Source organism: Macrobrachium nipponense, chromosome 26 (assembly GCF_015104395.2).
Source record: "Macrobrachium nipponense isolate FS-2020 chromosome 26, ASM1510439v2, whole genome shotgun sequence".
Classification (NCBI taxonomy): Eukaryota; Metazoa; Arthropoda; class Malacostraca; order Decapoda; family Palaemonidae; genus Macrobrachium; species Macrobrachium nipponense.
The window spans coordinates 33023338-33047818 of NC_087215.1; the positions used below are offsets into that span (position 1 = coordinate 33023338).

General features: G+C 36.0%; 1 protein-coding gene across 3 annotated transcripts in view; it reads right to left on the minus strand.

The window, feature by feature from the left end:
* Positions 1–24481, minus strand: part of LOC135200165 (phosphatidylserine synthase 2-like) — a 180857-nt gene that overhangs the window by 39206 nt on the left and 117170 nt on the right. For all 3 annotated transcript variants that reach the window (XM_064228523.1, XM_064228526.1, XM_064228524.1), the window contains 3 exons: positions 16776–16890; positions 15864–16009; positions 14864–14974 (listed from right to left, as the gene is read on the minus strand). In XM_064228523.1, coding sequence (XP_064084593.1) covers positions 14864–14974; positions 15864–16009; positions 16776–16890 — 372 coding nt within the window. The remainder of the gene's footprint in view (positions 1–14863; positions 14975–15863; positions 16010–16775; positions 16891–24481) is intronic.

Below are 24481 nucleotides of genomic sequence, written 5' to 3' on the forward strand. Positions count from 1 at the left end.
TTCATTTCTATTCTTTATTCTATCTTTACCTAATGGAGATACCGAGTTACTGACAGCTATAATGAAACATACGTATACGTAACGTAATAATAAAACAGAAGAATTCTAAAAAATACGTATTTGTTGGCAGTCTGATTAATTTTATATTTTATGATATCTAATTCACAATTTTTGTATTAAATGTATTGCATGTACTCATTTCAAATAATTATTAAGTAACCATTAACTATAATAAACAAAAAAAGCTTCCAAACGTCTGTTTATATCCAGCACTTACGAGTATCGAACAATCGACGACAAACAATCACTTTACACAGTAAGCCATAAATTTTCATTATCTCTCTTCAACTACTGAAACTACCAAACAGTATAATAACCATTCATTTCTATTCTTTATTCTATCTTTACCTAATGTTTTTTTTTTATTAAATGTATTGCATGAATAAGTTTTTCAATTTACAGCATCCTTTTACCAATAGAATACTTAAAGCACAAGGGGTAGATGCTGACCAATAGAAGAGCAGGACCTTATGGGGTGACTAGCATCAGGAACCAATGGGAGAGCAGGAAGATGGTGGCGAGTTTACTCAGTTGGCGGCGCGGGAGTTTTAAAATTGTTCTCGGTGGTCCAGGCGAATCTTGGGACTTTACAGCAACAACCTTTCGTATCTTGAAAACTTTTCGTATGTAGAGCAGTAAAATTTTTCGCATTGGCTTTCGTATCTCGAGTTTTTCGTAAGTAGAGCCTTTCGTATCTCGAGGTACTACTGTATATATATATACACAGATGTTGCGTGTATGGGTCGATTTTGCATTGATCATTAGGTTGTTATTTGTAGATTTTCTGTGAATTTTGAATTTCAGGCCATTATCTGTTCTTATTATTTTAGTATCTAAAAAATTAATAGAGTTATTTGCTTCTTTCTCCATAGTGAATTTTATTGATGGTATTAAGGAATTAAGATCAGAGAGAAATTCATCAGTGTCGTTGTTTACATTCCAAACAGTAAAAGTGTCATCCATGTATCTAACCCAACAAACATCATCTGGTAATATGCTGTTGGCAATACGAGATTCATAGAATTCCATGTATATGTTAGACAACACAGGAGACAAACAGTTGCCCATTTGCATTCCAAATTTCTGCTTATAACAGCTATTATTAAAAACAAAACATGTATCTATTACACAAAGTCTAATTAATTTCAAAATGTCTGAAACAGGTATGGTAAAAACATTTTTCTGGGCTCAGCCGTGTCGCTCCGTGAAATGTGTCCTCTTTAGCACTATTTCTAGTAAAATATTGCTATAATACCAGAGAACTGCTAAATTGGACATGTCAGAAGTCTCTGACTCGCTCACCTAAATAAAAGGTGTCGGTATAAAACTGGGGCGAGTGTTAAACACTACCACAGCAACCCCTCCAATTAGCCTTTTCCTCATCTAAAGACCCTAAATACAAGGGAGCCGACCCATAGGGTCACACCCAGCTACCCTGTTGAAGGAGTCTGTGACGACATTCTTATCGATAGCCTCCCAGCGTTTGAACGCTTCATTAAGCTATCTGTTTTTTGTCTTTGATTTCGTTATTCTTTATTGTTATGGATCGTCAATCTGCCACTTCACCCAAGTTAAGTACTGGTTCGCCCTTTTTCATTATTTAGGGAGTGATTTTGCCTTTCGTTTTGCCTTTATTTAGGGTTTTGTTAGGCGTCTCTTTTCCGTAGCGAGCGGCGGCGAGTCGCCATTTCGTCGTTCCCTTGTTTTGTACCAGTTTCGAGTGGGTTTCCTGCCTACTCGTAACTTGTGATATTTCATTATAATATATATACAGTGCCCGTCAAAAAAAACTGTCGTGGTAGCGATTTCGTAAGAAAAAAACATGTTGCGGAAAAGAAAATATTAATTAAAAATCAATGGTTAGTAATAAAAAAAATAAAAAAAATAGGTTAACACTCACCAACTCCTAGCCTAATATGTTTAATAGGCATTCCCCGACGTTTCCGAACTTCTTTAAGCCTATGGGGACGGAATCTGCAAGTTTTTGCAGGAGCTTCTCGTCAAGTTGTCCCAGATACGTTTCAACTGTGTCTCTAACTTTTCAGTTGTTGTCGTGTCAACGTCCTGTAATTTTCTTTTCATAATCGTCCAAAGATTTTCAATAGGCGAAATATCTGGGGAATTACCTGGCCAGTCTTGTATAAAATCAATTCCACAGTCTTGAACCAATAATATTTTGTTTCGCAGTATGCGAAGGCGCTCCGTCCTGCTGAAAAATACTTGTTTTACTGAGCTCGAAAGATTCCTCCAAATTCTCGTTCAACAGTGTGTAATACGAGTCCTTATTAACAGTATTGTTACGAGGTAATATTACTAAATTACCTTTACCACCATAACCGAAACAACCCCATACCATACATAAGAAGGGAATTTCACAAACGTGGCAAGGTACTTGGGGTCCAGCGGGTCTGATGTCGACTTTCGCCACACACACTTTCCCTTATTGTCCGAAACAAAAAAACTTGCTTCGTCACTCCATAGCACTTGACGCCATTTTGCCAGAGCCCAGTCTTGTAAGAACGTGCAAAAATTTAGTCGAGTCTTCTTTTGTTTAGTGGTTATCAGCGGCTTCTTACGCGCCTTCACTTTTGAATATTTCAAGTCCTTGCTCAAGCGCCGCTGTATGGTCCTAACAGAAGCTCCTGCCACTATATCTGGATTTGCAACCTTAAGTTCTCTGGCAGTAAGGGTCGGATTGACTTCAATATCCCTGCCCAGCACTCTTAAACCCCTGTTACTAATGATACGTGGCCTCCCAGAACTTGTAGAAGCACGAGGTACTTCCTGGTCTCCATTGTCGTGGTATTTTTTCAAATGCGCTGCACAGTTCGCTGGTTTACACCAATTTTCTCACTAATTTCGCCAGTTTTATAACCTTCACTGTGTAACTGCACAACTTGTACACGATTTTCAAATGAGGTATACCCTGTAGACATAGTACACTAGCGTACACACACACTTTCACAAGAAAATTCTGGAAGCGTGATCCAAAAAATCAGGCAGGTCACGATCGATGTCTACTGTTCATAAATCACTTAAGAACACTGACCGATAACTTTTGGTTACTTTTTTCCCCACGCTGTGAGTGAGACAAATGACTCAGTTGTGTGCCAATTAGTCAGTTTCTCCCAGCCGATTTTTTCCCCATAGATATGGGGGTCGCCTTATTCGCGGCAAAAAAACTGTCGCGTTTTGAAACGCGACAATTATTTTGACGCGCAGTGTATATACTCGTAACTTGTGATATTTCAGTATATTTTTTATTTATGTCTTGGGTGGCAGTATTTTTGTCGATCTTGTTTTCATTTATGTTTGTTATTTTCATAATTCCATGTTTTTCACGGGGGTCTGCGTTCGCACACGTTTCCTTTGTTACGTGCTTCGCTGTATTTCCACCGTTCCCCCCACCCCCTTTTTTTTATTTATTTTAAGTTTGGTATATTTCATTCAAGAAATTTCCCCTTTTTTCTTTTCGTCAGCTTGCCGTTTCTTTTCTTTTGTCAGTAGGCAAGTAGTTTTTTTCCATTTGCGCCCACCGTTATCGAGTGGCCTTCATTGCGTTTTATATATTTTACGACATTTTATTTTTCATTATCGCCCCCCGTGTTAAAGCATGATTTTCTTTTAGCTTTAAGTAATTCATTTATTCTGTCTATTTATATGTTGGATGTTCGGTCGGCTAGCCTATATGGCTATGCCTGCGTTTTCCTCGTGATCCTTTATTCACGAGGATACGCTGGTCACGTGATCGTCTCCCCATCAGCCCTCCCTCCCACCCCTCACGTATTGGGCCCCCAGTAGTTGGGTGATCCTCTCTCGCCCTGGTTGTCGCTGATGCCGTTCCCATCAGCGGAGGAGGGGGGGAGTGCTAGGTCCTCCAGGACCTCAGGTTAATGGGTGTCGCTTCTTAGCCGAGCGCCTCCGGAGTTGATAGTCGCACTGCGTATTCAGCCTTGGCTTCGTGGATTTGTGCGCTCTGCTTCTTTCAGCTCCCGGAGCTTACATCCATCCGCCTAAAACATTCCCTCTCCGCATAAGGCGGATTTAGATTCCGGCTTCTCCGGTAGTCGTTGAGGGTTTATGTTTCAGGAGTTACTCTTCCGTAGGCGGAGATATTATATTTGTTATTTTAGTTTTCATTATTTTTATTTTCTTTTGCCACGGAACTTTCGAGTTCATGTGGCCGTCCGGGTTACTCCGTGTACCCCCCACTCCGGGTCATACAGCTCCGGGTGGTTTTATTTCTTACACAGTCCCCAGGACGTAAATATAATATATACATATTTTTTTATATTTTCCAGTCCGGAATGCTCCGGCATACTACTTATATTATTAATATCCTAATAAGTTGTGCAATTGTTCTTATATATTATTGCACTTACAGGTCACTAAGTGTCTGGGCTGCCGGCTGTAGTGCTGCTCTGCAAGATCAGTGCGGCCATGACGTTTGTCGGGGCCACGCCCCTTGCGCAGTGTTGCTTTCTGATTACGTGGTCTGCCATCACGAAAACTGCTATGCCTGCTACGACTTGGTACAACAGGCTACCTCTTCGTAAGCTACCGCACTGCTTGTTCTATGTATATTGTGGGATGTAATTTATTACACTACTTGTAAAAAAAAAAAAAAAAAACAAAAAAAATATTACAATACTTGTAAAAAAAAAAAAAATAATATATAATAATAATAATAATTTAATTAATAAAAGAAAAAAAACATTAAATAAAATGTAATAAAATTAAATAAATGAACAATAAAATTTCTTTAAATTAAATTACATTGATTAATGAACAATTATAAGCATAATGTTCAAGGAAACTTACTTGGTATTGACACATTGTCCTTGCATTACAAGGCTGAGCAGTCTCTTAAGGAGGCTGCACTCTCCACCCTCAACATCTGGGTTGGAGGGTTTGATCGGAACGTAGGGAAGGCTAAGCCGTATATTCTGTCCCAAAATATGGCGACTTTGATCTTCCCAGCCGGGAAATCTGCCGGATACATTGATCCAAAAGTAGCGGCACCGATTATCAAATCAATCCAAGACTCAGTTATGGAACAGCAAGAGGCAGAATTGCCGGACCTTGGCTTGGAATAGAAGTCTCACTTGAAGTGGTTGAGGATTTGCCCATTACACTAGATATGGGTACAGGTAACAGTGTTAATGAGGCTAGCGTTAGTTGGTCACCGAGGTCTTTCCTCGGGTGACTCTGATTCTTCCTCTCCCTCTACTTCCAATTCCTTCATGGGTTTCACAGGAGGGTTGCCCCCGCCTACCAGGTCGCATTCCTTCTCTGTGATTCCTAAAATAAAGAAAAAACCTTCAGGAAAAACCTTGCTTAAAGGCAGATCAGAGATAAAGCCAAGGCCTGGGCAGGCACCACAGGTTCATACACATATTAAACCCAGAATGAAGTCTTTCTCTAAACCTTCAAATCCAAGGTCTCATGAAGGGAATTCTTCCTATTGCCCCACAAGTCCCATTCCTTCAACGTCTAGGGATCGGATACCTCATAAGGTACCGCAGGAGGGGCAGGAGGATTCTCCTTTAGTTGCCCAAGACCAGTTCAATACAAATATTCTACATCAAGGTCAATAGCCTTTGGTAGCTTAGTCAGCTCAGTTGCAGCAAGGTTTGAAGAGGTGTTTAAGAGGTTAGGTGCACAGGACTCCCTCCCTGATTGCAGGTCTCAGACAGGAGTCGGCAGTTTCCGGCACCTTCTAGTAGCTTGGTGCAAGTTCAGAGCATGCCTGAAGGGTCCACACTCCCTCCGTTCCACCCTGGTAATCCTTGGAGGGTGGGGCAAACTTTGCTCCGTTTGTCAACGGGATGTTAACTATAGAAGGTTGTGGCACACGTAGATTCGAGGATTTCGAGTTCTTCCCCGAAGGGTTACAGCCTCCATTTATAGGTTATGTTAGGCTTACGGAGGCAGCTCTAGTTAGAGAGGATAAGGTCCCCAAGGAGACTGTTATCCTATCTAGAGATCAGGCCTCCCAGCAAACATGGATACGGAGCCTAGAAGAGTGGAACTGCTCAAATACTAAGAGTAACAGCATTTAAAAGCCCTTTCACAATGTTTACAACTGATGACGAGAACCCTTTACCTTTTACATCAAAGGTAGTGAACTTACCCTCCAGGCAGTGACTCGGGAGGAGCCCATGCCCCAGCTTAGGGTTAGAACAGATCCCACATCATTGCTACTCCCAGGTAGGGAGGATTTGTGGGAGGATTTGCCGGCTACATTCTCGGTAGGCAAGCTGAAACCAGATTGTGCAATCACTTTGTTTAGTGAGCGCCTTCCTAAGCTGTCAGACGCACTGATCCAAGCAGAATTTGATGCTAAGACACGCCTCTCGCAAGGTCTCTTAACTCCCTAGTGATGACAGAGACAGCGGCTCGGGAGTACGCCTCAGGAGCCGCTGCTTAAGGTCATTGCGAAGTCGTTACTTTTGGGCATGCAATGTGAATTGTCGACTTTGCGGTGGCTAGGAGAAAGTTGCAGGAAGCATGTTCTATCTGAGGCTACGATCAGGCACGAACCCAACAAGCTTCTGGCTTCCTCAATCTGGGGTGCAGATCTCTTCCCAGCTTCGGCAGTAAACGAGGTTCAGAGCGAGGCATCACGTCTTAATCAAAGCATCAGATTGCGTTGGGGAATTCCTTTCAAAAGGAAATCAGTCTTTTCTCCCTCCAGTTTTAGGGCTAGGAAAAGGCAAAGGAAATTCCCACCTTTCCAAGTTCCGCAACAGCCTCCTGTGCTACAAGCTTGTGCCAGTTCAACAAGTATCCCAGCCTTCGACTTCTAAGGCTCAGCCTCATCAACAGCATCAATTTGTCTCCTTTCGCCATCGACTAACCAACAGGTTTCCCCTCGGATATTCTGTGTCGACCCGCTTTTAACCCGGTCTATGAAGAGTCGGGCATTTCACCCGTTTGCCCTTTACCTAGGGTTGCTAGGGGTGGCAGGGCTAGAGGAATCCTTTCGTCAGCGGGGAGGAGCCAGAGCCCAAGGGCGAGCTAGAGGTGCGAGGTCAGGAAGAGGATCCCGGCCTTCATCATCTCAATGAAGTTTCTCAGGTAGGAGGCAGGCTGTACCTCTTCGTCATCGTTGGGGGTTCAGCAGTTGGGCGAAAAGCATAGTACCCAGAGGCCTAGGCTGGAGTTGGATCAAAGGTCCTCCTCCACCCATCACCTTCTATCAGGAACCAACGCAAGAGTTGATGGATTACTCCAGGGACCTTCTCCAGAAGGGAGCAGTCTCCAGGACCAAAAACTTGAAATTTCAGGGTCGTCTATTCAGCGTCCCAAAGAAAGGGACCGACAAAAGAAGGGTGATCTTAGACTTGTCCCGTTTAAACTTGTACATTCGTTGCGACAAGTTCAAAATGCTGACCATCTCTCAGGTGCGGACCTTACTTCCCGTGGGGGCCGTCACCACCTCTATAGATCTTACAGACGCCTATTATCATGTCCCGATAGCTCGGCACTTCCGACCATTCCCTCCTCGGCTTCAAACTAGGTAAAGAAGCCTACCTCCTTTCAAAGGTAAATGTGCCCTTCGGGCTATAGCACCAAGGGTTTTCACGAAACTGGCGGAGGCAGTGGTGCAGGAGCTAAGGTCTCAGGGTATATTGGTGGTGGCGTACCTAGACGACCAAGACAAGTGTATGAAAGCCACGGACAAGGTCATGTCTTTCCTGGAAGATATAGGGTTCAAGATCAACAGGACCAAGTCCCGGTTGACTCCGGAGTCCAAGTTCCAGTGGCTAGGGATTCATTGGGACTTGGATTCTCACACTCTTTCCATTCCAGCAGGGAAGAGGAAGGAGATTGCCAAGGCAACACGACAATTCTTAAAATGCAAAAAGACTTCGAGAAGGAATCAGGAGAGGATCCTAGGCTCGCTCCAGTTTGCCTCGGTCACGACGTCCTGTTGAAAGCCAAGCTCAAGGACATCAATCGAGTTTGGCGTTCAAAGGCAAATGCCAAGTGTAGGGACAAGTTCGCCCGGATACCTCTGATTCTCAGAAAACGTCTGTGCCCATGGACAAAGGCCGCAAACCTAGCCAAAGAGTTACCATTGCAGTTCCCTCCCCCGTCCCTTGTGGTGCATACGGACGCATCACTGACAGGTTGGGGAGGTTATTCACAGCACGAGAAGGTTCAGGGAACTTGGTCTCCTCAGTTCCAAAAGCTTCACATCAACATTCTGGAAGCTATGGCAGTGTTTCTGACTTTAAAAAGCTTCCGTCCTCCAAACGAAGAGTCATATCAGGTTGGTTCTCGACAGTGCGGTAGTGGTACACTGTATGGAAATGGGTTCAAACGTCAAGCCATGTGAACCACGTGATGGTAGCAATTTTTTCTCTAGCAGCCAAGAACACCTGGCATCTGTCGGCTACCCATCTGGCAGGAGTCCACAATGTAGTGGCAGACGCACTGTCTCGATCAGTCCCTCTGGAGTCAGAATGGTCACTGGACAAGAATCCTTCAAGAGGGTTTGCAAACGAGTACCAGGTCTGGAAGTAGATCTGTTTGCTACAGAGTCAAACCACAAGCTGCCTTGTTACGAAGCCCCAACCATGGACCCTCTGGCATTCGCTACGGACGCCCTGAGTGTAGATTGGAAACCAGTGGACGAAGATTTATTTATTCCCTCCAGTGAACCTTCTCCTGAAGGTGCTGCACAAGTTGAGATCCTTCGCAGGTCAGGTGGCTCTCATAGCTCCTCACTGGCCCAAGAGCAACTGGTTTCCCCTTCTCCTGGAACTAGGTCTTCGTCCTCACCCTCTCCCAGACTTGAGGCTGTCGCAACAAGTTCAAAGAGGACTGTGTTCGATTCCTCAGGTCTTCACAAAAAACCCTAAAACTTTATGGATTTCATGAAGTTTGCGGGTAAGAGAGTAGGGGACATTGATCCACAGAACATTTTGTTCTTAGAGTCAGATAAGAGAGAATCTACGCTTCGCCAGTATGATTCAGCAGTTAAGAAATTGTCTTCATTCCTCAGGGAATCAAATATCAAAGTAATGACAATGAACGTGGCTATAACCTTCTTCAGGTCTCTGTTTGAACAAGGCTTGGCAGCTGCAACAATAACAACCACGAAGTCGGCTCTGAAAAAGATTTTTCTTCTCGGGTTCAGTATCAATCTAACCGAGTCTTATTTCACCTCTATCCGAAGAGCATGTGCACGCCTGCGGCCCATTCACAGACCGTCGTCAGTGTCATGGTTTCTTAATGATGTTCTCAGGTTAGCCTCGGAAACAGACAACTTCAAATGTGATTACCAAACCATTTTGCGTAAGTCACTGTTTTTATTGAGTCTGGCTTCAGGTGCCAGGATATCGGGGCTGTCATCTTTATCTAGAGATGAAGCGCATATTGAGTTCCTTTCCTCGGGGGACGTGTTGCTTTCGCCAAATAAAGAATTTCTAGCTAAGAATGAAGACCCCTTGATGAGGTGGTCTCCATGGAAGATTGTTCCGCTTCCACAGGATCCATCTTTATGTCCTGTTAAAACTCTTAAGGACTATTTATCTAGGACATCTACCTATTCCGAGGGCCCCCTTTTCATTAGAAAAGATGGTGGTACACTATCTCTAAAGGGCATTAGGCAGCAGATTTTGTATTTTATCAAGAAAGCCAGCCCAGGGTCATTTCCCAGGGTGCATGACATTCGGGCTATAGCAACTTCTGTAAATTTCTTCAAATATATGAACTTCGATGATCTGAAGAAGTATACTGGTTGGAAGTCACCCTTGGTTTTCAAAAAGCATTACCTTAAGTCTTTGGAGGATCTTAAATATCATGCAATAGCTGTAGGGAGACCAGTGTCTCCTGCTACTACATCAATATAGCACCATCCTTGTGTCATATGAATCTTTTCCTTTATGCCAGCCTCATTAACATTTTACCTACCTCAGCAAATGTTTTAGTTGTTAGGATTGGTGTATAGTTTTGTTATGGATATACAAATTATTAGTAATTATTCTATTATGTGCGTGTTTTGTTGCCACATGTTATTGCTATAGGGTATATTTTGTAAATAATAAATTGTATTTTTCCAATTCTAGACTATTTTTTATTTCTTTAACCCTTCTGAGTTCAATTTAATATTGTATTTCATTTCAGAGAAGTGTGGCTTGGTGTTTCTCTGTGGTACAATTTCACGGAGCGACACGGCTGAGCCCAGAAAAGGGATTTTGAACGTAGGAAAATTCTATTTCTGGGTGAGGAAGCCGTGTCGCCCAGTGAAATCCCCCCACCCTTTTTTTTGTCCCCCCCGTTGCTGTGCACCAAGCTTCAATGCTATCGATAAGTATGACGTCACAGACTCCTTCAACAGGGTAGCTGGGTGTGACCTATGGGTCGGCTCCCCGTATTTAGGGTCTTTTGATGAGGAAAAGGCTAATTGGAGGGGTTGCTGTGGTAGTGTTTAACACTCGCCCCAGTTTTATACCGACACCTTTTATTTAGGTGAGCGAGTCAGAGACTTCTGACATGTCCAATTTAGCAGTTCTCTGGTATTATAGCAATATTTTACTAGAAATAGTGCTAAAGAGGACACATTTCACTGGGCGACACGGTTCCTTCGCCCCAGAAATCCCAGAAAAATCCCAGAAAAATTTTAGATTTTTCCTACGTCAAAATCCCATATTTAGTTCCATATTTAAAAATTCAAGCAGATCTAAAACTGGTACACAGGTAAATAAAACTTTGTACATCAAAACTAATCATGTGACAATTTTGGTTAATTTGTACATTTTGAACTACATTAACAAATTCAACTGAATTAGAAATGTGGGAGTTAGATATCAATAAGAGAATTTCCCAGCATCGGTATTGTGTAAGAACAAATTCTCCAAACAGTGCTGTGAACTTACATGTACAAATTGTGGCTGTCCTATCCTTTGGAACAAAACAGACATTATTCAAAGAAAAAGATATGATTGCAAGAAATTTTTAAGAAGCTGCTTGCATATGTTTTAGCAAACAAAATAACTTTAATATAAGTCAGGGCATATATAAATTGGACCCTTTATTCCTTCATATTGTTTCCCAACAGTACAAATTAAGAGAAAAGTTTAAATGACCATTCACCAAATCGTTGAATAGTTCTCTCTTACAACCTGTTTGAATTGCTGATTTGGCCATTTGTTTATGATTTAAACAACCTAATTGTTACTTTGACAATTATGTTAATTTTATTTTTTTTCCCAGTGGGAAAGTGTTTATGAATTTTTGTAATGCTCATTCTGTTTAGTTAAAATAAAGCTCTTGAAGAGGCCTGGTGGAAGGCGAAATTATCGAGCTACTAGAGTCTTTTATTCTCTTTTCTCCTGTGGACAATATTGACATTATATATATATATATATATATATATATATATATATATATATATATATATATATATATATATATATATATATATATATATATATATATATATATATATATATATATATATATATATATATATATATATATATATATATAATAATATATAGATATATATATATATAGATATATATATATATATATATATATATATATGTATATATATATATATATATATATATATATATATATATATATATATATATATATTATATATATATATATGTATATATTATATATATATATATATACTATATATATATTATATATATATATATGTATATATGTATATATGTATATATATATATATATATATATATATATATATATATATATATGTATATATATATATATATGTATATATATATATATATATATATATATATATATATATATATATATGTATATATATATATATATATATATATGTATATATGTATATATGTGTATATATATATATATATATATATATATATATATATATATATATATATATATATATATGATATATTGTATATATGTATATATGTGTGTATATATATATATATATATATATATATATATATATTATATATATATATATATATTATATATATATTAGGGCTGTTGCCTTGTATAATAAGACGCCCTATGAGGTAATGTTAGACTTGCGATAATCTTACGCTAAGTCGGTTGGTTATGCACTTCCATACTCATTGGAGTGTCTTGGGGGTTGTAGATCACTTGCGAAGTCGGTATTATCTTCTTTGGTTATGACGACGATGTGTTAAACTCATGATGATTCGGCAAAGATGTGAGGTTCTATTAGAAAACACGAAGTATACAAAAATACTTATATTCTCTGAGATTACATGATGAAGTCAGAGGAAATTTGTACAGGTCTTCTAATGACGATGGCTTGATCGCTTCTGCCAATGATGATGGATAATTCTGTTCTGTTCCCACTACCATCTCGGTTACAAATCATAAAAGAAGCAGAGGCAGTAGCTCGAACATAGAACATACACAAAATTAGAAATCACGTAGGCCGTTTGAATTATAGGTCGGTGAGTTGTCTCAAGCAGGGAGCTTGGACTAATGTTTCAAAACAAATGAATGACCACAGGTGACGGCACGTCACCTTAGCCTACTTTATTGTATACGTCATCTTAGCGTCCCTAGTCTGATCACATTCCTGCAAGCAATCTGGTTGACCTCTTTAGGTTTTAGTCTTTATATATGGAATAACATTCCATATTTTATTATGTAACTCTTACATATATATATATATATATATATATATATATATATATATATATATATATATATATATATATATATATATATGTATATATATATATATATATATATATATATATATATATATATATATGTGTGTGTATATATGTGTGTAATATATATATATATATATAATATATATATATATATATTATATATATTAGTATATATATAGATATATCTATAATATAGATGATATGATACATATATATATATGACATATTATATATATTGATATATATACTATATATATATAATAGTTATCTCTTTATAGATATCTATATAGAATGAGCTATAATAGATTTATATATATTAGTAGAGAGAGATTATATATATAATCTAGATATATAGATGGTCTATATAGAATATATATATATAATATAGATGGAGATATATAGAGATATAAGAGAAGATCGATCTCTATAATATCTCGAGCTAGATAATTATAGAAGTTATATATAGAGATAGCGATATATCGATAAGGAGTATATATCATATATATATATATATAGAGATATATAGGATTATAGATCTGATATATATATATCTATAGATATTATGAGAGATATATATAGAGATGAGATAGATATCTATATATATATTGTTATATATATATATAATCTATTAATAGGATATATATATATATGAGATATATTATATAATTGAATATATAATTAATATATATTATCTATATAATAGATATAATAATATGCCATATTATATCTATAATATAATCTATATATATCTATTATGATATAAATTATATATCTTATATTATTATAAATATATATATATATATGATATATCTATATAAGTATATATATATAATATATATATATATATAAATATATATATATTCTATTATATATAAGATATATAATATATCTAATATATATCTATATATATAAATAATAAATATATTATATCTATATATAGAGTTATATATAATATATATATATTATATTATATATATAATTATAATAATAATAGAATTTGGAAATGGATAACCACTTGGAAAGAGAGAAAAGGATAGAGCATATATGAAGGACTAAATATACTGGTGTTGATTTACCATGTACAAGTAAAATCTCAAATAGGAGCAACAGACAGTACATAATTTTCCTATACACTTTAGGTCTTGGCTAATCATCAATTCTCTCTTGTAATGCAAGTAGTGCCTCCCATTTTATTTTGCAATTGGGTATATTCTACTTTTTTTCAGATATAATTCCATTTTACCAGAATTTCAAGGTTGGAAATTTAATTATAAAATTTTATATCATTAGAATCTCAAAAGACAGAACTGGATTCTGCAATTTAACCTTCGAAAATCTCAAAGGTTGGCTATGACACGTATTTATGAAAAATCAGCTTAAATTGAAGGCCTAGCACTAGGGCACTTTCAGTCAATTCAGCTATGGCCGAAGGGATGCTGTAAACCCCCTTTAGTAATGCTAACAGTGCACAATATGAGGTGCACTGACAACATTAATCCCCCACGGGATATTTCAAGGATTGAGAATTAGATTGTGCAATTTTACTCACAGGATCTCAGAGGTTAACAACAGGATTATGTTATTTTATATTATAAAATCCTAAGAGTTGAGAACTGGATGATGTAATTTTATATAGTCAAAGTCTCAATTAGATAATGTAATTTTATATATAATTGGAATCTCAGTACTAGTTGAGAATTGGATTATGCAATTTTACAAACGGAATCCCTATCTTTGAGGGTTAAATGATGTCATTCTAGATCATCAGAAACTCTATGGTTAAGAACTGGACAAATGTAATTTTACAACACAGAATCTCCAAGGTAAAGAATTGGATGATATCATCAGAATCTGAGAGGATAATTGTGATAATTTATAAGTGTTTAACTTGTTAAAAACTAAGTAAGAAAAAGCCAAAAAAAGGATGGCATTTGGAAACTGGAAATTTATGGCTAAATTTTCTTAGATAAGTTTCTCACTCATGGATCCTCAGCTTTGTTATACTCCATTACAAGTGTATCATTAAACATGAAGGTTTAGATTCACAGATTATAAATTTCAAATCTAGCATTCAGCTTAACATGTTTGTTTTCTTAACATTTCTTGAAAATTTCTAAATAACTCACCTAGGGAAGGGAATAGTTACAGTCTCCCACCCAAACTTGATAACAATTAGTAATTCTGTACAGACGATGACAAGAAATAGCCACGACTGACGACCAAACTTCACACAGTCTCTGAAAGTAGATGTTAAGCAATAAAGAAACTTAAAAGCATCACAGCATATAGCTAAGCTAGGCAAGATGGCAAGAATTTCTCGGGGCAAGTGCTAATGCTAGTGGCCAAATAACCATGAAGTAAAGTGTTCTTTTTCTGGTTTTTTATGTCAAGACTTCATTTCACAATTCTTTCATCTAATTCCTTGCTCTTTCAGTTTACCTCATTTTCTATGCTTAATATATATGGTAATCAATTACAATATATAGTCATTCCCTTCTTTTGTTGATCACTTATCATTTACTTCTGTACCTATGTTTGAAGATCTGAAAATCTTGGCGTTGATTTCTTTCTTTCTGGCCTCTACCACCTTACAGAATAAAAAGAAGAGAATTATTGTCCACTGCCAGGGGATACTAAAGTTGCCCCACAGCATGCTATGTCCATAATGTAAAGTAAAGGATTAGGCATGCTGTATTTGAATATTTAATACTTTACTGCAGCATAAATTCAAACCGACTTAATTTTCTATTTGAATATTTAATACTTTACTGCAGCATAAATTCAAACCGACTTAATTTCCTTAAAATGATTATTAGTACAAAAGTCCAATAAAACCCACTAAATCATATTTGCAAAGACATGCAGATTATCCATGGTACTTTTTTTTTCTAAAAAAGGTAAAAACTGGAACAAGATAAAATGAAAGAAGGAAAGCCAGGCAAGATAATATAATGTCAAAAGGAATAGATGAAAAGTGCAAAGCAATGCAGCCGAGGCTGAATGGAAGCTGCAAAGAACTGAATAAGGTTTACACTGTGTACAAGGAAAAATGCTGGCATTACCGTTCTTACAAATATATAATTGCTCCAGTTCCTTATACTATTCTACACTGGGAACAGAACTCACGGGTCATCCAAAAACTGGAATACTTCTCTGAGAGCGACAGCTCCCCATGGCAGGATAAAGACAAGGCGAACAAGGTTCGCCCAATGACTTGGCTCCACCCAGAGGACAAACTTCAAGTAAAATGTGTTGAGCTCAGCCAGCAGGAACTGATGTACAGAAAAAATTGCACAATACTCATTATACTGGGCTGATGGACTTGAGAAATAATTTTTCTAACCTAAAATGTTAACCGGAGAAACTAAACCAGGAGAAACTAAAACTTATGGAAAGTCAACAATGAAAAATAAATCTGACATAACTCATTAATTCACCTGCCAAGTGATAATCTTGCATTATACTGAATGTGAACTAATTGTGATAAATTATGCAAGTATGTTTTCTTCAAAACTACCAAAACACACTGGAAAACTTGGTGTGGCAAAATATAAAACATATTTCTGATCTATACAGAATGTTTCTATAGTCTGAGTTCTACCATTAAAAAAAATCTGTTTGGTTCCTTAAATGATGACTGCCTTTCACTATTCTTGATATTATAATTGTAAAGTTGTTTAACTGAGACTGCTGGGTCATATTGTCAGCCTCTCAAAGGTCTTGCTCTGAATTTATTCTTAAATGAGAATTGAAATGGAAAAGATTAAATTTGAAGCGAGTATAATATTAAGTGAAATGAGACAAAAGGAATGGATGTAAAGTAAAGTAGTACACAGCTACTTTTTTAGTAACTTATTCTGGTAATTCATTTGTCTCAGCTTTTTACATAATAGGCCAGCCATTAACACAATCATTCACAATGTGCAGTTATTCCACAGCACAAAATACCCATAGCATATGAAAAAAGACAAGGAGGCCAAAGAAGTCTAACTATGTTCGAGTATTTGGGCTTCCTTAAACTTGTACAGACTAACTCACCACAGCAATGATTCCAAGCATAGAAAACCATCGGCCCAGCGAGGACAAAGGTTTCCAGTCGTAGTCCACCCAAACATAAGGGCCAAATTGTGCCATTATACGCCGTAACTTGCCTCTATTTGGAGAATAAAATTAAAACAGAAATGCTGTAAACAGTTATTTAGATAGAAAGATGAGAAAGATGTTTGGTATTAATGGTAATACACAAAGTTAAGACTTGAAAAAGAATGGGAACTGACTGTTATTTACATACAGGCTCAACATTAGGTTAAAGCTTTAATGATAATATTACCAACTTGAATCTTCATTTTCTTGATGCTATCTTCATTGAAAAACAAGTTACATCAGCAATAAACTAACCTAACTCAAGGCTCACCCAAACAAAATTTGTTATAGATAGCTGAGAATTACAACCTTACACTATAAGGTACAAAGTGATACTGCGATTTTTCATCCTATTATTTACACTAACAGTAACTAAAGATACATATCTGTTACTGTCCCTACATATGAATCCCCTATACCATTATGATTATTACATATAAAATCCTTAATACTGAATCTAAAAATAATTTATCAAATTAAAATTAATAATCAACTGGATCTTGCTTTTCAAAACTAGTCAGTTGACTGATTTAGTGTGCCATTACCAATATACTTTTTCATCTTAAGACCCTTAATTTGCCAGAGACAGTACATATTATTAAACTTTCTCAAGTTTACTTTTTAGTCCTCAGTTTTCTATCATCCAAGGGAGGATTTCTCTTGGATTTGTATTTTTTCATTGATAAAATTCTCTACATTTACAAACAACATACAAATAATTATGAAAATAACATTTATGCACTTAATACAATAAAATAACAATATTTCCTATCTACAGTATTACAATTACGTACTCCAAAAGTCCCATGAAAACACTCCCTTGAACTTGAATGAACAATAGAAAAATACTACTAATTTTTAAATACAGTACTTGGTAAACAAAAATTTACGTAATAAATCTTGCTTTGCTAATGAGAAAATGCATTTACAATATTGCCACCACCTCTGTATTAAAATGTTACTCCTACAACAGGTAAGTTAGCAATCACAAATGCCATTATTGCCACCATACTAGTTACCATGCAGCCAACAAACAACTCGTATATTAGCCACATTCTCAATGACTGTCAACCAGCATCACAAATTATTGAACAGTAACTTATATTCAGCCAATGCATAAAATCCATTGAACTTTACAGAATTGTTACTACCACTCAGTAGTTTAAGTACACCACTGATTTATAACTTAAATGATGCAGGAAGGACCCAGAGGCTTTATTTCAACCATTTTACAAATGAATAAACTGAAAATGACAAGGTTTCTGATAAAATTTCCTAAATTTATTTCCAAATTTCTACATTCACACGAGAAATATTTGTGACTGTTAGTGTATGCCCCAATTTTCTGCAAAAAGGAACTGCTGGGTGTGGGTCAATCACCAAATAAATACAGGGTAAATGAGTAACATTGATTCAAGAGATGAGATAAAATGATTTCAATGTGGTTCCCTTTTTGATGTGAAAAATGCCATACTTAAGCAATGGGTTTGACCAGACTTATTTTGTTTAAGGTCTGTCTTTTATTAAAGATTTTATGAAAATTACCGTAAATAAACACTAACTAGAATTTCTACGTTTGAACTTTTCATAGTAATTGCAGATTTGGCAGTTTTATCTGGCTATTCACTCCTCTTAATGACAACACAAGCATAAATCAAACATATTTTAACATGCTTAAAAAAATCACAGTAGATGTACATGACTTCATAAATAAGCGAAGCCCACAGGAAAATGATAGTCAGAAATCCAAGCGCTTTCGTCTTTACTAAGACATTGTCAAGGAGCTAATGAAATACAATTGGAGAGAAAGGTCTCAGGTACAAAACAAGATCAAGAATACCAGATGCTTAATTGTCAAAAGGGTAAAAATTAAAAGAGATAATCAGGATTATCAGATATCACACGGTCACAAACCTAAACAGATTTGACCCTAATCGAAATTACAAAGTATCTTTACAGTCCAAAACATGTAAAAACTGAATATATTAATTTTGTTGCTTATATTTATCTACAATTTTTTTTCATTATGAAAGCATCAAGTTTAAATAAACCAAGACTTAAATTTAGAACATTTCTATTATTTGACTTTATGAAACAAGATTCAATGATATTCCTTTTAACTGTGTCATTACATGGGATTAAGGCTCTTGCTTGACTCCAGTTAATATGATTATCTAAATCTCTCATATGTACGAATAATGCATTCGATATTTGCCCAGTTCTCACAGAATTTGGATGCTGTTTGAGACGTTGTGAAAGAGATTTACCGGTCTGTCCGTAATAGACTTTATCACACTTTTTGCAAGGAATTTCATATATGCAGCCTGGAAGATCTTTAGGAGAATTTTTTATTACTAAACTCCTGACATTAATATTACTGAAAACAACATTTATGGTAAAAAGCTTTAAAATTCTAGGAATATCTAAAAACATTTCTTCATAGGGTAATTTTTGAATGTTATGCTTACTAAATTCAAGTTTGTCATTAGTTGAATAAAATGTTTTTCTAGCTCTTTTCCATGCCACATCTACAAAAGTCCTTGGGTATTTAAGTTTCAATACAATATCATAAACTGAGGTCTGACCCTACACAGACAGTGAACTCCCATTTTAATAAACAATTAAATCCATTTTGAAGGGCTTGGACCATTTAATTAAACAGTTTACACCGCAATGCGCCTCCCTTCCTTATATGTATGGTTTAGTCAAGAGACATAAAATCAATAACCCTATCAGACCAATCATCAGTTCAGAGGGCCCAGTTACGTATAATTTATCTAAATGGCTTGTAAAAATTCTTACTCCTTTGGTAGGAAACATTTCTAACACGAATGTTAAAAACAATGTTGATTTTATAAGCAAATTGAATAGTTTAAATTTGAATTTTGATGCTGTCTCTTTATTTACAAAAGTCCCTGTAGATGACTTACTTGAATATTTGGAGGATGAATTAGAACATCATGACATTCCCTTAAGTGTAGCAAACCTCATTAGTCTCATAAGGTTATGTATCAAAGATAGTAAATTTTGTTTTAATGGGGAATTTTTTGTACAAAAGTTTGGCATGGCTATGGTAATCCCTTAACTCCTGTCCTTAGTCAATATTTACATGGCAATTTTTTGTGAGACAAAACACCCCCCCCCCCCCCCCCCCCTCCCCCCCCCCCCCCCACTTCTTACCGAAGAATTTTGTCCCAAAAAGTTATTTGGTTTAGGTATGTGGATAATATTTTCTGTATTTGGCCAGTTCACAAAAATCTCCAGGAATTCCTTAATAATCTCAATAATTTAGTCCCTTCTATAAAATTTACTGTAGAGGAAGAAAGAAATTGTAATTTGAATTTTCTTGATGTAACTGTCCATAGAAATGATAGAAATTTCACCTTTTCAGTCTTTCGAAAATCAACTAACATTGCCTCTTTTGTTCATTACTACTCCAATCACCATCAAAATGTTAAATTCTCTGTTTTTGCCGAGATGTTCCTAAGGGCTTTACGTGTCTGTAGCCCGCAGTTTATTGACGCTGAAATTAAAACTATTTATGATATTGCATTGAAACTTAAATACCCAAGGACTTTTGTAGATGTGGCATGGAAAAGAGCTAGAAAAACATTTTATTCAACTAATGACAAACTTGAATTTAGTAAGCATAACATTCAAAAATTACCCTATGAAGAAATGTTTTTAGATATTCCTAGAATTTTAAAGCTTTTTACCATAAATGTTGTTTTCAGTAATATTAATGTCAGGAGTTTAGTAATAAAAAATTCTCCTAAAGATCTTCCAGGCTGCATATATGAAATTCCTTGCAAAAAGTGTGATAAAGTCTATTACGGACAGACCGGTAAATCTCTTTCACAACGTCTCAAACAGCATCCAAATTCTGTGAGAACTGGGCAAATATCGAATGCATTATTCGTACATATGAGAGATTTAGATAATCATATTAACTGGAGTCAAGCAAGAGCCTTAATCCCATGTAATGACACAGTTAAAAGGAATATCATTGAATCTTGTTTCATAAAGTCAAATAATAGAAATGTTCTAAATTTAAGTCTTGGTTTATTTAAACTTGATGTTTTAATAATGAAAAAAGTTGTAGATAAATATAAGCAACAAAATTAATATATTCAGTTTTTACATGTTTTGGACTTTAAAGATACTTTGTAATTTCGGTTAGGGTCAAATCTGTTTAGGTTTGTGACAGTGTGATATCCAGTAATCCTGGATTATCTTTTTTAATTTTTACCCTTTTGACAATTAACCATCTGGTATTCTTGATCTTGTGTACCCGAGACCTTTCTCTCCAATTGTATTTCATTAGCTCCTTGACAATGTCTTAGTAAAGACGAAAGCGCTTGGATTTCTGACTATCATTTTCCTGTGGGATTCGCTTATATTTTAACATCTGTATCCTTTTTATGATTTGGGGAATAAATATACCTTAAGCATTTTAAAGACTGTAAAAGACAAAAAATGCAATAGTATATAAATTTAAAGGTAAAATATAAATGAAATGTGATCGCATTTACTAGATCTAAAGAAATACAAGGGCCATACAATGAAGACAACCTCTCAGTGGTAATTTCTTATCATTGAATGACAAACAAATTCTCGATATGTTAAATTCTATCTATAATTTCCTAAAAAGAATGCCTAATTTCTCAGTTTCCTAGGACATTTAATTGAATTTTCACTGAAATCCTTAAAAACTCTGATTAGAATGAAACAGATATACGTATATACTTTCCTTTCCCATGAAGACCTAAAACTCAGGTCAGGGAAAGAAATGCATTCAGATCTTAACAATTAAGGAGCAATGTTTTCAAAACTTAAAAACGGCTAAAAATTTAATGTTTCATTCTTTGGCCTTTCTCCCAGTATTAACATATTGCTTTATCTGATTTTGTAAAATTAATTTCTGTCTCAATGGGAATAAAGAAATTCTTTACCCAGTTTTTGTTCTATAATTATTAAGATTACCAATCTTCCCCTGACTAATATTCAATACTTCATCTGAACCAGATCACCTAACAAAACAAAACATTAATTCTTATGCTAATTGTAAAGGAACATCTAAATACATATCAAATACCTTACCAACACATTTCATTACAATAATCTGATGCAAGTTCGTTTTGAATATTCAAAAATTAAAGAACCTTAATAAGAAAAACAACAAAACTTATTACAGCTTAATTCCTTACACTCTTATCTACCTCAAACATTTTGTTGCCTCTAGTTAATACATTCATTCAGCTACCCCTATTGCTGCATTCCAATTAAAGCATCTGTGAATAAAGCAACTGCTATTCACAGTACTTTTGGTCTACCTTCAATCATCCCTAACAAATGTTTATCCGAAAATTTACTCAGCTTATTCCTCTTGAAAAACGACCGATTAAATGAACTCCAAATGTCATGATAATTAAGCACGGAAAATTTTTCGCACTGGGTGCCAATGGGAAGAAATGCATTTCTGAAGGGGACAGAAACAAATAATTTGCCGGACCATGTAGCTCCCATTACAAAAACAACCAGGACATGCAATGACAATTTTATTAGGATATCATTACAGATCAAATCGAGACAGGTAGCTTGTTTAACAGCAGATGTTCAAAAACACACTGCCAAAGAAACTGCCAACACCCATTCCACTGACCCCACACTGCTGGAATATTCAAGAATAATAATAATTTACATTATTAAGTGAGCAAACATACTCAAGTCCCACAGTGAGTGTTGTGAGAGGAGATCATTACAATTCATCTGAAACATTAATTATAACAAATTCCTAGCTATGAATGTCTCCTTTTATGAGTACAAAGTACTGACCTAAATTATTCAATTTAAAAAATCTGGATCAAAACGGAAGTTGGAGAATCTTGGCAGCTAACTGACAAGAAGCACAAATAATGAATGAAGAGTAAAAGAGAGCAATAGTATAGTTGGGCTACAACGATGCTCCAGCCATCAATATCGTCAACACCTAGATACCCCAACACAAAAACTACACATGATGATCCCCTTGAATAACAAATGTATGTGTTTAAATACAGTACTTCTGACACTACCAGTTATAACGCTTGGAAAAAACCAAACACTTTCAAATCTTTTAAGTGGAGAATACCATAATCCCATAAGGGGCAACACGTTTAAACAAGCTGCTGACAAAATCATCCTTCTTCAAAAAAGGATTTACACTGGTTGTTCTCCTGTGTCTTTCGCTCATCATGTTACTTATGAGACAATGGAAACAGGTTTGCTATTGGGATAACCATCCTTTTATAAGGGTTTAAACTCTTACTAGATACAGGAACAAAAAAGCAGTTGGAAGTAACTTCTGTTGTTATTCACCATCAAGTTCTTTAACAAGACAAAAAGGGCTCATATCAACTCTAATAGCTCTTGGACAACAAAGTTGGAAGATCAAAGGAAGTGGATGAAAATTCATAGGTGAAAAGCAGTGCACCTGAGGGCCAATGGGTTACTACAAAGAAACTTCTGCGACATCTCTATTGTATGTGGTACCTCCCACACGGGTACATCTCAAGTAAACTAGTTAGATAAAAAACAAAACCAGACCCACAAGTGAGCCCTGTCTCACCATCCAAAAGATCTCATTTCCAAAAACTGTTGTTTACCAAAGAGGCTCATATACTGTATAGGATGAGAAGAGTGTATTATCGGTACAAGAGATCTGTGTTACATAACAAAAATTATACCCCGTGTCATATATAAATTATAAATAATTTCTTCTTTATAAATCAAAAAGCTAACTTGGAGGGAAGTTTGTGTCACCAAAGCTTTTCAGCTATTACTTTCCCAGAATATACAGACAGTAATACTGACACAAGGTGGAATATGTCCTAAAAGACCAAAAAGAACAAATACTGTATGCACTGCATCCTATCATTATAAATTACCTCATTAGTGACACCACTGACAAATTTCTAAATGTCCTCTCTTCTCAATAGAAGGATTTGTTCTTGAAAGACATGTAAATTTTAGAGAAAAATATAGTTAAAATGGACAGGTATGTGGAAATGGACAGTATGTGGAAAGCAAAGCAATCCAGATGATAAGATACTGGAAACAAAGAGTTGTCTCCTTGATGGAGATTTCACACAACAAATTTTATCTGTATAATGAAAACTCAAGTAAATACTGTAGTATTTGAATAAAGCTACAGTTACAACAGCACACTAACCAACCCATCACCAACAGATAAACATGTAAACTAAAACAAAATCATACAGCAATGAAATAATAGTCATGAAAAGGAGGTAAATTCTAAAGAAGTTGATCCTTATACCTGTTGCTGATAGAAACAGCAAAGAAGCAAAAGCTTTTGTGTGGTGAGACAGACAGCTTAGGAAAGTATGGCCAATTATATAACTATTAATTCATGAACTTCAAAAGTTACTTTGCACAGTTTGCTTCCCATAACCAAGATCAAAATTAGCACAAAAAACACAGAGAGGAAAAATATCACAACCGTCTCGTGGGTGCTAACTTGAAAGGATGGCCACCAGAGGCGCAGCAGTCGGCAGATGGGATGGAGTAGTAGTAGTACGAGCTGCTCACTCTGTGGGGGTTCG